This window comes from Bos indicus x Bos taurus, chromosome 12, assembly GCF_003369695.1.
Source record: "Bos indicus x Bos taurus breed Angus x Brahman F1 hybrid chromosome 12, Bos_hybrid_MaternalHap_v2.0, whole genome shotgun sequence".
Taxonomy (NCBI): domain Eukaryota; kingdom Metazoa; phylum Chordata; class Mammalia; order Artiodactyla; family Bovidae; genus Bos; species Bos indicus x Bos taurus.
The window spans coordinates 70,018,640-70,034,920 of NC_040087.1; the positions used below are offsets into that span (position 1 = coordinate 70,018,640).

At 38.2% G+C, this 16,281-nt stretch overlaps 1 protein-coding gene across 1 annotated transcript in view; it reads left to right on the forward strand.

The window, feature by feature from the left end:
• LOC113902483 (multidrug resistance-associated protein 4-like) overlaps positions 1-16,281 on the forward strand; it is a 365,222-nt gene that overhangs the window by 212,102 nt on the left and 136,839 nt on the right. The window contains exons 16-20 of the mRNA XM_027557817.1: positions 3,473-3,682; positions 4,926-5,066; positions 5,860-5,897; positions 6,292-6,386; positions 8,746-8,892. Coding sequence (XP_027413618.1) covers positions 3,473-3,682; positions 4,926-5,066; positions 5,860-5,897; positions 6,292-6,386; positions 8,746-8,892 — 631 coding nt within the window. The remainder of the gene's footprint in view (positions 1-3,472; positions 3,683-4,925; positions 5,067-5,859; positions 5,898-6,291; positions 6,387-8,745; positions 8,893-16,281) is intronic.

Genomic DNA, 16,281 nt, shown 5'->3' on the forward strand with positions numbered 1-16,281 from the left:
TCAGATGGTTCCCAAAGGTTTCATAGGGTTTCTTCAGGGGACCACCTCAGGAGATAGGATGAGAGGGGTCAAAGGTAGGGTCATGGGGCACTTTCTTCTACTTGATCTACCTTAACCAGATTCCCTCTTTTGATTGGTTTTGCATCCTGAAATTTTGGCCTCATATTTTGTTTGCCACTGAGTGAATTAGCTGTGTCTTGTTTCATGGGGTTAGAAAACAGTGAAAGCACCTGCATATGGGAGTTCCAAAGAACAGCAACGAGAAATAAGAAAGCCTTCCTCAGTGATCAATGCAAAGAAACAGAGGAAAACAATAGAATGGGGAAGACTAAGGATCTCTTCAAGAAAATTAAAGATACCAAGGGAACATTTCATGCAGAGATGGGCACAATAAATGACAGAAATGGTATTGAGAGAGTCATTTCCTAGGCAGGTTGATAGGAAATCTAGGGGTCCCCAAGGAGAGAGGGGTCTGGAATTCTCAAGGAGGAAGAAAGGACAAACTTTTTTTCTTTCTCCACATTCCTTAGGATTATATAACAATAATGTATCCTGCCTGAGGACAGTCTCTAGATTAAGGACAGTCTTTGGATTAAACCTTCTGGCTAATTCTGTTATCTTAAAATGTAAATTATGGGAGTAGGTCTGATGAGGTCTTTACAACCTCCAGATATTCTTTGGATTCATTAGAGAGTATATAACTTCATTGTCAACACTAGCAAGCGGGTACTCTTTCTACCCCCTTCTGATGCCTATGTCAGAAGCTTTCTCTATCTCCTTTATACTTTAATAAAACTTTATTACACAAAAGCTCTGAGCGATCAAGCCTCGTCTCTGGCCCCGGATTGAATTCTTCTCCTCCGGGGGCCAAGAATCCTGGTGTATTCTCGTGATTCAACAACAACCTTTCAGTATGTACCGAACAGAAGCAGAAGATATTAAGAAGAGATGGCAAGAGTACACAGAAGAACTGTAGAAAAAAGATCTTAATGATTCAGATAACCACAGTGGTGTGATCACTCACCTAGAGACAGACAGACTGGAGTGTGAAGTCAAGTGGGCCTTAGAAAGCCTCACTATATAAAAAAAAATAAAATTAAAAAATTAAAAAACAACAACAAAAAAGAGAAAGCCTCACTATGAACAAAGCTAGTGGCAGTGATGGAATTCCAGGTGAGCTGTTTTAAACCCTAAAAGATGATGTTGTGAAAGTGCTGCACTCAATATGCCAGGAAATTTGGAAAACTCAGCAGTGGCCACAGGACTGGAAAGGGTCAGTTATCATTCCAATTCCAAAGAAAGGCAATGCAAAGAATATTCAAACTACCACACAATTGCACTTATCTCACACTCTAGCAAAGTAATGCTCAAAATTCTCCAAGCTAGGCTTCAACAGTACATGAACTGAGAACTTTCAGATGTTCATGTTGTATTTAGAAAAGGCAGAGGAACCAGAGATCAAATTGCCAACATCCATTGGATCATTGAAAAAGCAAGAGAGTTCCAGAAAAACATTTACTTCTGCTTTATCGACTACACTAAAGCCTTTGTCTGTGTAGATCACAACAAACTGTGGAAAATTCTTCAAGAGCTGGAAATACCAGACCACCTGACCTGCCTCCTGAAAAATCTGTATGCAGGTCAAGAAGAAACAGTTAGAACCAGACACAGAACAGAAGACTGATTCCAAATGAGGAATGGAGCATGTCAAGACTTTATATTGTCACCTTATATATTTAACTTCTATGCAGAGTACATCATGTTAAATACTGGGCTGGATGAAGCACAAGCTGGAATCAAGATTGCCAGGAGATTATCAATAACTTCAGATATGCAGATAGCATCACCCATAAGGCAGAAAGCAAAGAAGAACTAAAGAGACAGTCTCTTGATGAAAGTGAAAGAGGAGAGTGAACAATCTGGCTTAAAACTCAACATTCAAAAAATGAAGATCATGGCATCTGATCCCATCACTTTATGGCAAATAGACAGGGAAACAAAGGAAACAGTGACAGACTTTATATTTTTTGGCTCCAAAATCACTGCAGATGGTGATTGCAGCCATGAAATTAAAAGATGCTTGCTCTTTGGAAGAAAAGCTGTGACCAACCTAGATAGCATTTTAAAAAGCAGAGACATTACTTTGCCAACAAATGTCCATCTAGTCAAAGCTATGGTTTTTCCAGTAGTCATGTATGGATGTGAGAGTTGGATCATAAAGAAAACTGAGCATGGAAGAATTGATGCTTTTGAACTATGGTGTTAGAGAAGACTCTTGAGAGTCCTTTGAACTACAAGGAGATCCAACCAGTCAATCCTCAAGGAAATCAGTCCTGAATGTTCATTGGAAGGAATGATGCTGAAGCTGAAGCTCCAGTATTTTGGCCTCCGGATATGAAGAACTGACTCATTGGAAAAGGCCCTGATTCTGATAAAGATTGAAGGCGGGAAGAGAAGGTGACAACAGAGGATGCAATGGTTGGATGGCATCACTGACTCAGTGGACATGAGTTTGAGTAAACTCCAGGAGTTGGTGATGGACAGGGAGGCCTGGTGTCCTGCAGTCCATGGGGTCTCAGAGAGTCAGACACGACCAAGCAACTGAACTGAATTGAACTGGAGGGAGGGAAACTGAAGTAAAATGTCATGTATTTTCAAAAAACTTGATTAGATTGGCAGTAGCTTAAGCAGTTACCTGATCTGAGGAGGCCTGGTTATCTGCTTGTGATTGGTTGTTTTTAAGTTTTCCTCTCAAATTTGAGCGCACTGATTCTGGGTTAGGTTTTGGTTTGCTGCCAAGGCTTTACAACCACTCTAGTGTCATGGCCTTCTTTTTTAATGACTTGAACAGAAAGAATATTAAATTTGCAGTTGGGAACTTCCTGAGTTTGTGGGGAAGTTATAAAGACAGTGAAGACACAGATAATGGATTCTCTGTCCAGAGCTACTTTTTACAGGTCTTGTCCCAGCTGAACACATGCTTCTGTGATAGTAACATGGTCAGCAAAGATTTGATGAATGACTCTTACCTATGCAGATGTGCTTGTGCCCATCTCTGTGTCAGTCTCAAATTTGTTTCCTGGAATATCTTTTCCAATTGACTTTTTAAAAATTCTGCTTGTCACATGAAATTTATCTGAATTGTCTAAAAGAACTCTTTTGATACTTCTACTGGCGTCTATAGTTTTTGCTTCCCTAAGTGCCCACAGTAGTTATCTCAATGGCCTCCATTTTTAACACATGAGCACACATTTCTTTCTTATCTGCCCGCACCTTACACAGTATTTGGTTTGGCAGAGGACAGAAGGCTTGTACTGAAATAGATTTGTGAACTATAATTCCAGACCTAAAAAATATTTTCTTAAAAAATTTATAGTTTAATACCAGTTAACTTTTCTTGATTAGTATTTAAATTAGATTAGTATTATCTAATGCAAGTACATTCATCTCAAGTTTAAAATTTTTATTTTAGGGTGAAATGGTGCAAAAAGGGACTTATGCTGAGTTACTGAAATCTGGGATAGATTTTGCTTCCCTTTTAAAGAAGGAGAATGAGGAGGCTGAACCATCTCCAGTTCCTGAATCTCCCACTATGAGGACTCAGACCTCCTCCGAGTCTTCAGTTCAGTCTCAACAGTCTTCCACACCCTTGTTGAAAGATGCACCCGCAGAAGACCAAGATGTGAGTTTCTCATTCTGCAACATCCCGGTCTGTCTGCTTTTGATGGCCGTTCAGTCTTCTCCTCTCATGACATCTTGTCTCAAAGTAAAAAAGTTTTCAGGGCCTTATTCCATGGAATTGGTAGAATTAAATTGCTCTCTGACCAGGGTTCTCCTCTGGGTATAGGATGATGAATCTTATCAAGATCAGTAGTGGGTACACTGCTATGAATTTCTGGGTGTATGTTTATAATGGCTCCCAGCTTCCCTTTTACATCCAGAGGCTTACTATGAAGACCCTCTCCTATCAAATCCTGCTATGACCACATTAAATCAGCTATTTTTTCCTACATATTGGAATGTTCTGGCACTGCAGATGACTGATTGTCGTATTCTGCCTTGGTGTCAGAAGGTTTGTGATAGACCAGAGATAACGTGTGCTAAGGACCTGACACACAGCAGACACTGATTAGTCTCTCACATTCCACACTCAGGAATCACTGAAATTCAGGAACCACATAGATTCAGATCATATGCTGTCCTCCTGCTATCCAAACTACCTTACTCCAACTTATTGTGTGAACTCAGCTTATTGTATTTGACTAGTATTTTGAGGCCCAGCTATGTTTTATGTTTTCATCATTGAATGACACAAGTCATCTAGAGGGATACATTAGCTACATATCATTTTGTGTGTTATTTTGGAACAAACTTCTGCATTCATATTTGAATTGGATATGTTTTGCATGTGCTGAAAGTCATAATATCCTACTTTTATTCTTTAGTTATATAATTTATTTTTAATTGGAGTATAACTGCTTTACAATGTTGTGTTGCTTTCCACTGTGCAATGAGGTGAATCTGCTCTATGTATACATATATCCCCTCCCTCTTGGACTCCCTTTCCCCCCTACACCCCTGTCCCAAACATCTAGATCATCACAGAGCACTGCTACTTTAAGCAAAGCCACACAACTATGAATAACCTTGTGCAAATGATATTTCCTTATTTCTTTTTTTTTATTTCCTTATTTCTAATAGATAACTAGAAGTAGTATGGCTGGGTCCAAGAGCCAATGCATATATGGTTTGGTTAGATATTTTCATACCTTCTCCATAGGAGATGGACCATCTTGCACTCCTACCAGCATGTGAGATGTGTCTGTTTTTGCCACAGAATTGCAATTTAGGGCATTGTTGAACTTTTGTAGTTTTGTAGTTCATTATTTAAAATTTTGTCTTTCACTGCCATTTTTCCCTCCAAGACTGAGAATATACAGCATACACTATCTGAGGAGAGACGTTTAGAAGGAAAAGTTGGTTTTAAGACCTACAAGAATTACTTCAGAGCTGGTGCTCACTGGTCTGTCATCATTTTCCTTATTCTAGTAAACATAGCAGCTCAGGTAAGTAAGGAAATTTGTTTTGGTGTGTTCCCTTAGCTTGATATGCACATACTATTTATACTGTATCTATATTTAATTATTATTATGTTTATGAAGAGATTTATTAAAAAAAAAAACTGGCTTATGAAGCTGTGGGATCTACCTGGGTGAATCTGAAAGCAGAAGAGCAGGCCTGCAGGCTGGAACCTCAGGCAGGAGCTACAGTCTTAAGGCAGAATTTCTTCCTCCCTCAGGAAGCTTCAGGTTGTGCTCTTACAGCCTTCGACTGACTGGATGGGGCCCACCACATTGTTGATGGTTATTTTTACTTAAGGTGACTAATTATAGATATGAACCACAATCCACAAAATATACCTTCACATTAATATCTAGAGGAGTGTTTGATTAAGTGACCAGAGACTAGAATGGCCAAGATGACACAGAAAACTGACCATCACAGTACTGAAAAGAGTCTTCCTTCAAAACCCCGAGCATTTACACTCCTACTTTTTTTTTGACATGTACTTGGATTTGCACTCAAATATGCTATCTTTGGGTAACAAAATAAGTGAGGCTTATTGGTGTGTGTTTGTGACAGAGTCTAGGGAAAAAAAAAAAAGAATGCCTTTTAGAGATATTAAAATATAACATACCCTCCCCTGACCTCTCATCATCTGGGATGTGGGGCTTGACACAGACCTGAGTCGGAAGGACCGTCTCCCTGTTCTCAAACCTTTCTGTCCCCCATCCTAGTGAGTGGGGTGTGAGGGCTCAGTAACATCAGTGTGTGAGTGACTGTTGTTTCCTGCTCTAGGTTGCCTATATCCTGCAAGATTGGTGGCTTTTAAGCTGGTGAGTGATTCCTGCTCTGGTCCAAAGTGCTGTGAAGTCTACACAGAGCCTCACTTTCCCACAGGGTCAGGGGGAGGGGTGGGGATTGTTCAGCCTCCTCTTCTGACCCTCATGTAGTTTCCCTGAAGAAAAATCACAGTTCCTGCTGGACTGTGACCCTCCCATGGTCTCTCTCCATGTCTCACTCTCAGAAGCTTCCTCACAGACATTTTTGAGAATTGAAAGCTGTGATTCAAGTTGTATCTCTATAAGGTAAAGAGACATAGGGCCTTTAGAGCTGGGAACCATTTTCTAGCATTAAATTCATCTCCTAAATCAAGGTTAATTTTTTTTTTTCTGGTGTATATGTATATTCTATCTATAGCATAATATTTTTTTCTTCCCTGTTCCATAGGGCAAATGAACAGGATACTCTTAATATCACGGCACATGAAAAAGGAAATATAACAGAGATGATTGATCTGGATTGGTACTTAGGAATTTTTTCAGGTAAAGCCGAATCATCTGGTCTATTATACTAGAGTCTGAGGTGCTTACAAGGAGCCTGTGTGAGCAACTAGGGCTTCCAGGAGAAATTCAGAAATACATCAACAAATAAGAGTCTGACTCGTATTTACTCTATTAATTAATTGGAATAATTATTTTAAAAATCTACTAGAAGAAGATGAATGAAGACTCTTAATTTGCTCTGTACTGGATTTTGGAAGTTAAACTAGAATTGAACATCCAGAAAATCAGCCACTGGAAACATGTGCTACTGTCTATTCTAATGGGTGGCTTTATCTAAATCTTATTATATGGATGGACAAGGGGATTAGAAATGGATCCCCACCCAGTGGTTTGAATTTTTCCAGTTCTGTCTGAATAACCCCTGTCTTTTATTGACCTTAGATGAATTCCTCTGGCAGCAAGGGCCCCCAAGCAAAAGCACTATTTTCTTGCAGGTATGCAAACTCCCCTTTGCCACACTGCTCATCTCATGGGCTTCACCAATTACTTAAGAGAGAAGCTAAGTAGGGAGAAATCCAGTGTCTGGGAATTAATTAGGATTCCTTCTCTTTCTTACCTTGAGATTACAATGTTATTGCACCTCCAATTGTATGATTAATTTAATATCTGGCTTGCCAGACTAATATTAATTAATATGGCTCTGTTTTCACAAGAGTGCCTAAAATATGTGTAGCATTGCATACTTTCAAAAGGAAATCCTCATCTAAAATTTTAAAATATTTGCACAAGAAACATGCATACTAACTTTCTGCAAAGATACAGTGAATTAGATCTTTGTAAGAACTCACTCATTGAAATCTGGTATTTCTTTTGTTGATCACTTGCTAAGAAACCTAAATCCGTTAGCTGTTTACCTTCTGAATTGGTGGACTGTGGGGGCTTAAAGGAAGAAGGAAAAGATTCTGTTGTATATTCATTTAGGATAGTCAGCTAAGGCAGATACCTGTTGATGGAATTCAGGCATTCGAACAGCTTCCAGAGTTGGAATAACAGTGATGTGAAAAGCTGAAGGAGAAAAAATACTTGATGGAATATTTATAACAGAAGTTATTTCCAGTTTCCTTAGTATCATGGGTTCAAGAGATGTTTGGAGGGCTATTTTAATTTTTATATGCATAGTAAACACTCATTTATGTCATAAATAAAACAAATTTCAATAATTATGTGCATTTACAAATGCTTTTTGTTTCTATAAAACAATGAGAATAGATGCTCTTTTAGGTTAATTATCTTGTGTTAAGATATAATTTGTATTTTCTTGCAATTCAACTATTTAAGACATTTTCTACTTGTAACTTAGTATGGTATTTTCCTATTTTTAAAGCTACTGGGTATTTTGTACAATGAAGTGAAATAATTTCTCCTGTTTCCCGTTAATTCACATGCTGGTACCAAAGCATACCACAATTTCACATTAGGGAAAATTTTGTAAATAGATTTGAAACATGGAGAAAGAACGATTAACTACTTTTTATAATTAATTTTTCTGCTGAGTTTTTATTCAGTTCAGTTCAGTTCAGTAGCTCAGTCGTGTCGGACTCCTTGCGACCCCATGAATTGCAGCATGCCAGGCCTCCCTGTCCATCACCAACTCCCGGAGTTCACCCAAACTCATGTCCATCGATTCGGTGATGGCATCCAGCCATCTCATCCTCTGTTGTCCCCTTCTCCTCCTGCCCCTAATCCCTCCCAGCATCAGAGTCTTTTCCAATGAATCAACTCTTCACATGAGGTGGCCAAAGTATTAGAGTTTCAACTTTACAATCAGTCCTTCCAAAGAACACCCAGGACTGATCTCCTTCAGAATGGACTGGTTGGATCTCCTTGCAGTCCAAGGGACTCTCAAGAGACTTCTCCAACACCACAGTTCAAAAGCATCAATTCTTCGATGCTCAGCTTTCTTCACAGTCCAACTCTCACATCCATACATAACTACTGGAAAAACCATAGCCTTGACTAGACAGACCTTAGTTGGAAAAGTAATGTCTCTGCTTTTGAATAGTTTTTATTAGAACTTGCAAATTGAGTTTGGAAAGCCTAGAATGAAATTGTAGTTTACACTTCACTTTTTCTTCGCATGTGGTTTCTGTTTAGTGAAAGGAAAATACTGATTTTCATATTCTTTTTAATGTCTCTTGTGAATGCATTAAACTCTTACAGAATCCATTCTATATATGTATCTAAACTTATTTATTTCAAATTCTATATATAAAATTTATATGTAAATTCTTTTTATAGTGGAAAATACATAATATCTTTATAAACTACTTGCTGTACTTCAGTATCATTGAAGAAAAGACAGACATTTTATGTTATGAGTGACATTTCTTTATTTCAGGTTTAACTGCATCTAGTCTCCTTTTTGGTGTCACAAGATCTCTCTTGGCATTGTACATCCTTGTTAATTCTTCACAAACTTTGCACAACAAAATGTTGAAGTCCATTTTGAGAGTTCCGGTATTGTTCTTTGATAGAAATCCAGCGGGTAAGTCAGACACCAGTTTTCTCAGTAAATATATCTTAACACATTTAGTGCTTTGCCATGTTCTGGTATTTGAAAATGGAAGAGATGCTTGGAAGAAATCACTGTGTGTGTCGATTCATTTTCTATAAAAATCTTCACTGATATATTTCCTCTTACTAGAGAAAATTTGAATATAGGCGCATATAAGCTTTTCATTTATGTGTGTGGGGGAAGGTAAATCAGTGTTCACTTAGCAGAATGATTTAGGAATCCATTTGTTGTATGGCTAATGAAACACCATATATTTGTTTAAAAAATGTATTTATTTTAATTGGAGGGTAATTAATTTATAATATTGTGGTGGTCTTGCCATACATCATCATGAATCAGCCATGGGTGCACAATTGTCCCTTCATCCTGAACCCCCCTCCCACCTCCCTCTCCACCTCATCCCCCAGGATTGTCCCAGAGTACCAGCTTGAGTGCCCTGCTTCATTCATTGAACTTGCATTGGTCATCTATTTTACATATGGTAATATACATGTTTCAATTCTATTTTCTCAGATCATCCCACCCTTGCCTTCTCCCACATAGTCCAAAAGCCTGTTCTTTACAGGCTCTGTGTCTCTTTTGCTGCCTTGCATATAGGATCGTCATTACCATCTTTCTAAATTCCATATATATGCATTAATATTCTGTATTAGTGTTTGTCCTTCTGACTTACTTCACTCTGTATAATAGACTCCAGTTTCATCCACCTCATTTGAACTTACTAAAATGATTTTTTTTTGAGCTGAGTAATATTCCATTGTGTATATGTATCATAACTTCCTTATCCATTTGTCTGTTGATGAACATCTAGGTTGCTTTCATGTCCTAGGTATTGTAAACAGTGCTGTAAAGGACATTGAGGTGCATGTGTCTCTTTCAATTCTGGTTTCCTCAGTGTTTATGCCTAGCAGTGGGATTGTTGGGTCATATGGCAATTCTATAGCCAGTTTTTTAAGGAATCTCCACACCATTTTCCATAGTGGCTGTACTAGTTAGTGTTTCCACCAACAGTGTAGGAGGGAAATACCCTATATTTGATGTAAACATATTTAAATGTCCTAGACTAGTTGCTAAAACATGGACTCTTAAATAGCATTAAGTTAGGTTGTCCCATATGAAGCACCTTCTTACAAGTAATCTCCCTATAGGGAGATTATATATAGGACGCAGGCTGTATATTTTTTTCTTTCATTGCCCTTTCATTCCTGGAATCACACAGCTCTGGCATGTTCTCCAGCTATGAGGTTTTCCTAATAAGGTAATGACTTCCAATTACATATAAGAGGCTTTGTATTATCTAACAGGTGAATCTTCAATAGTAAGTTTTGAATATGAGTGTCCCTGGAGGTTTACCAGTGGTTGATGCCTCCACCTTGAGGCCTTTCACCTGTCTTTGGAAAGTATCCTCCTGACTTGGGTTTCTATGAAGAGTTAGTTCATCAGTTAATTGGACACGTTCAGTCTGCCAGTTAATTAGACTTGTGCTGAGGCCCAGGGCAGCTTTGTTTTTGCAGGTGATGATTGACAGGACCTACTGAGGTACAGAGGTGGGCTGGAGGGAGGATGGAAGTAGTCTTGGACTGGCCATCAACTAGTCATGTGATGAAGCCCAAAGCAAGTGCATACTACTTGGGCAGCCAAATATCAAGGCATGATATTATCATGATATAAGTATGGACTGTGGAGCCACCTTCCTAGGTTCAGTCCCGGTGCTAGTTCCTAATTGTGATAGCTGATTGTAGTTATGTTAATACTTATGTGTTAATTTCTCTGTGTCATAGTTTTCTCACCTGTAAAATAGAGATGATGTTCATATCTACCATGTCACAATAACATGAAAATTAAACAGGTTAATATATTCAGAGGGCTTAGCACATGGTTAGTGCCTAATGAACCTTAGTGATGATGATGACATCATCATAAAGTCTGGGAACTTTGTCTTCTGTGGGATGGGAATAATGGCTGCCCTCCTTGTTTCATAAGACTTTTGTGAGAATTAAATAAGACTGTTTAGGGTAGTATCCTGTGAAAATTTATTCAGCACTTGTTTAGTTCAGGCACTGGATAAAACACAGGATAATAACCTGCAAAAGCCCACACAAATCTCATCTTACTATGAAACTGTAGAGAGAAAGTGATTGGAGAAGTCTATGCTATTATGGCTGTGAAGTTGTTCCACTTTGTCAGTTAATGCAAAAACTACAGTCATAAAGTTTGAAGCATTAAGTGGGACTGGATTTCTTTCATCACAGCTTCTGAGTGCTCATGACCACAGTTAACCAGGTTCTTCATGTTCAAGACCTGTAGGCTTCTCCACATGCTGATTCATTTATTTTTCAAGGATTTGGGACCAAGTTTAAATTTTTGAGGTTGCTTATCTTAGAGCAGCCAGCACACTCGTGTTTATCTTGCTTCCTTTTCCTTGTATCTCTCAGCACGACTTCATTGTTTCAAGAAAATAGAAGTCCAAATAAGTACTGCAAAGACAGGCCTAGTTTGCTCAAAAGGTTTAGGGGCAGAAAATTATTTATTTTCTTTTTTAATGATGTGTTAAATTAAACTCCTGTTTATAGTTTATTTTCAAAGTAGAATTTGTAATAAATTGTTTGTGGTGGACTTTCTTTCTTGTATGTGATGGCATGAAGAGCAAACCACATATAGCGATTCTTTGGAACTTCTTTGGAAGTTCATAGATCCAGACTATTCAAGCTTCCAAGTTCTGTTGTCTGTCAATCAAGGAACTGAAACTGTTAAACAATGAATACATTTCCCTGGGGGTTATTTATGCTTTAAAGAAGTTTTGTGGGTTAAATATTTGATATCTGATAGTAGCTTTACCTCACAAACTTAGGCCTTTATGAAGTAAAGAGGAGGAATTATTTTTCACAGAGCTAGAACAAATAATTTCACAATTTGTATGGAAATACAAAAAACCTCGAATAGCCAAAGCAATCTTGAGAAAGAAGAATGGAACTGGAGGAATCAACCTACCTGACTTCAGGCTCTACTACAAAGCCACAGTTATCAAGACAGTATGGTACTGGCACAAATACAGAAATATAGATCAATGGAACAAAATAGAAAGCCCAGAGATAAATCCACGCACATATGGACACCTTATCTTTGACAAAGGAGGCAAGAATATACAATGGATTAAAGACAATCTCTTTAACAAGTGGTGCTGGGAAAACTTGTCAACCACTTGTAAAAGAATGAAACTAGAACACTGTCTAACACCATACACAAAAATAAACTCAAAATGGATTAAAGATCTAAACATAAGACCAGAAACTATAAAACTCCTAGAGGAGAACATAGGCAAAACACTCTCTGACATACATCACAGCAGGATCCTCTATGACCCACCTCCCAGAATATTGGAAATAAAAGCAAAAATAAACAAATGGGACCTAATTAACCTTAAAAGCTTCTGCACATCAAAGGAAACTATCAGCAAGGTGAAAAGACAGCCTTCAGAATGGGAGAAAATAATAGCAAATGAAGCAACTGACAAACAACTAATCTCAAAAATATACAAGCAACTCCTACAGCTCAACTCCAGAAAAATAAATGACCCAATCAAAAAATGGGCCAAAGATCTAAATAGACATTTCTCCAAAGAAGACATACAGATGGCTAACAAACACATGAAAAGATGCTCAACATCACTCATTATCAGAGAAATGCAAATCAAGACCACTATGAGGTACCATTTCACACCAGTCAGAATGGCTGCGATCCAAAAGTCTACAAATAATAAATGCTGGAGAGGATGTGGAGAAAAGGCAACCCTCTTACAATGTTGGTGGGAATGCAAACTAGTACAGCCACTATGGAGAACAGTGTGGAGATTCCTTAAAAAACTGGAAATAGAACTGCCTTATGATCCAGCAATCCCACTGCTGGGCATACACACTGAGGAAACCAGAAGGGAAAGAGACACGTGTACCCCAATGTTCATCGCAGCACTGTTTATAATAGCCAGGACATGGAAGCAACCTAGATGTCCATCAGCAGATGAATGGATAAGAAAGCGGGGGTACATATACACAATGGAGTATTACTCAGCCATTAAAAAGAATGCATTTGAATCAGTTCTAATGAGGTGGATGAAACTGGAGTCTATTATACAGAGTGAAGTAAGCCAGAAGGAAAAACACCAATACAGTATACTAACACATATATATGGAATTTAGAAAGATGATAACAATAACTCTGTGTACGAGACAGCAACAGAGACATTGATGTGTAGAACAGTCTTATGGACTCTGTGGGAGAGGGAGAGGGTGGGAAGATTTGGGAGAATGACATTGAAACGTAAAATATCATGTATGAAACGAGATGCTAGTCTAGGTTCAATGCACGATACTGGATGCTTGGGGCTAGTGCACTGGGACGACCCAGAGGGATGGTATGGGGAGGGAGGAGGGAGGAGGGTTCAGGATGGGGAACACATGTATACCTGTGATGGATTCATTTTGATATTTGGCAAAACTAATATAATTATGTAAAGTTTAAAAATAAAATAAAATAAATTTCTAAAAAAAAATAAATAAATCACAAATAGATCCACTAGTCAATTGTTAAAATCAATAAATGATAAACTAGTACTTTAAAAAAAAATCAGTAGACATTTAAAATATATTATTGGACAGAGAGTTGGGATGTAGGTGAAGATGCTATGACATCCCAGTTCTACTGAAACATAGCTTTGGAAGAGCTGTGCCAGTCACTTTTCTTCTCTTGGCCTCAGGTTTTAACATGTAAGAAGTGGGGACCTTTTCACTCTATTGGTCTTCTACTAGTTGTTATTTGTGGACCCAAGCACTAGAGAAAAAGTCCCTGTCTTCCAGGTATTTGAAAACATAAGTAATTGCAGACAATGGATTGATTCTTTTTTTTTTTAATGTCATGTCAATATTCTTTGATTCCGTATGGAAAAGATACAGATCCAAAATTTAATATAGCTGTAGATTGGAGATCTCAATTCACACGTACACACAACACAGACACTTATAAGCATAGTCCTGTGGTGTATTTCTTTTTCATAGTCAATTACATAAGTTGTTGCCCTTATTTAAAAAAAAAATTCTGAAAACTGTTCTGGAACTTAAAGATGAACTGTTTTCAAAATGAAATCACACCAGTGGGAATGTGAGAGGAATTTAGGAAATAAAACTGATTAAAAACAAAACAAAACAAAACAAAACTATCATCTCTAAGCTTACAGCAAACTCAGCTCAGTATCCAGACTCTTGATGATACTGAAATGCTTTCTTGAGCCACCAGGGACAATCTAGGTGCTAAAGCTAATCTCAGACAGTGTGTTAGGGAAAGAAGAGGGAAGCCAGCACTTTCACTGTTGCCCTTGGTAATCTCTACACATGCTTCTCTCTGGGCCTTTTAGAAGCATGTTACAAATGTTTTGACAGTAGGCTGAACATAAGCAATGATGTTTCCTTCATAAATACTGTCATGAAACTAACTGTGATCTGTTGAATGTTTTTTTCATTCTTGGTAACTAGGATTAATTTTCAGAAATTTCTCCCTCAGGTGAAACTCTAATATATAGGAAAAAAGATGACAAACTTCCATGTACACTTTGAGTGGAAATTTATTAAGAGATTGTTGAGTACAAAGCTATTATAAAATCAAAGTCTGTGTTCTGGAAGTATTTTCCTTTCCTTTCCTTTCTTGCAACTGCATTTTAATAGATTGTATCCCATGGGATTAGTTTTCATTCCAATCCCAAAGAAGGGCAATGCTAAAGAATGTTCAAACTACGGTATTATTGCACTCATTTCATATGCTAGCAAGGATATGCTCAAATCCTTCGAGCTAGAACAACTGACTAAGAATTAATCTCCAAAATATACAAGCAGCTCATGTAGCTCAATACCAAAAAAGCAAACAACCTAATAAAAAAGTGGACTGACTGAAGAACTGAACAGACATTTCTCAAAAGAAGATTTATAAATGGCTAATAAACACATGGGAAAATGCTCACCCTTGGTCATTATTAGAGAAATGTAAATCAAAACCAAAATGAGGTGTCATCTCAAGTCGGTCAGAATGGCCATCATCCAAAAGTCCACAAATGATAAGTGCTGGAGAGGGTGTGGAGAAAAGGGAACCCTGTTGCACTGTTGGTGCGGATGTAAACTGATACAGCCATTATGGAAGACAGTATTTTTGTTGCTGTTCAGTCATTCACTCGTGTCTGACTCTTTGTGACCCCATAGAACACAGCACACCAGGCTTCCTGTCCATCATCAATTCCCAGAGCTTACACAAACACATGTCCGTCGAGTTGGTGATGCCATCCAACCATCTCATCCTCTGTCGTCCCCTTCTCCTGCCTTCAATCTTTCCCAGCATCAGGGTCTTTTCCAATGAGTCAGTTCTTCACATCAGGTGGCCAAAGCTTTGGAATTTCAGCTTCAGCATCAGTCGTTCCAAGGAATATTCAGGACTGATTTCCTTTAGGATTGACTGGTCTGATCTTGCAGTCCAAGGGACTCTCGAGAGTCTTCTCCAACACCACAGTTGAAAAGCATCAGTTCTTCAGCACTCAGCCTTCTTTATGCTCCCAACACTCACATCCATACATAACTATGGAAAAACCATAGTTTTGGCTAGGCAGACATTTGTTGTCAAAGTTATGTGTCTTCTTTTTAATACACTGTCTAGGTATATCATAGCTTTTCTTCCAAGGAGCAAGCGTCTTTTAATTTCATGGCTGCAGTCACTGTCCATGGTGATTTTGGAGCCCCCAAAAATAAAGTGTGTCACTGTTTCCATTGTCTCCCATCTATTTGCCATAAAGTGATGGGACCAGGTGTCATGATCTTTGTTTTTTGAATCTTGAGTTTTAAGCCTTGAGTTTAAGTGAAAAAGTTTTAATTTTTTTCATTCTCCCCTTTCACCTTTATCAAGAGGCTCTTTAGTTCCTTTTTATTTTCTGCCATAAGGGTGGTGTTATCTACATATCTGAGGTTATTGATATTTCTCCCAGCAATCTTGATTCCATCTTGTGCTTCATCCAGCCTGGCATTTCACATGATGTACTCTGAATATAGGTAAATAAGCAGGGTGACGATATACAGTCTTGAGGCACTCCTTTCCCAATTTGGAACCAGTCCCTTGTTCTGTGTCCAGTTCTAACTATGGCTTCTTGACCTCCATACAGGTTTCTCAGGAGGCAGGTAAGATGGTCTGGCATTCCCATCTCTTGAAGAATTTTCCAGAGTTCGTTGTGATCCACACAATCAAAGGCTTTGGTATAGTCAATGAAGCAGAAGTAGATGTTTTTCTGGAATTCTTTTGCTTTTTCTATGATCCACTGGATGTTGGCCATTT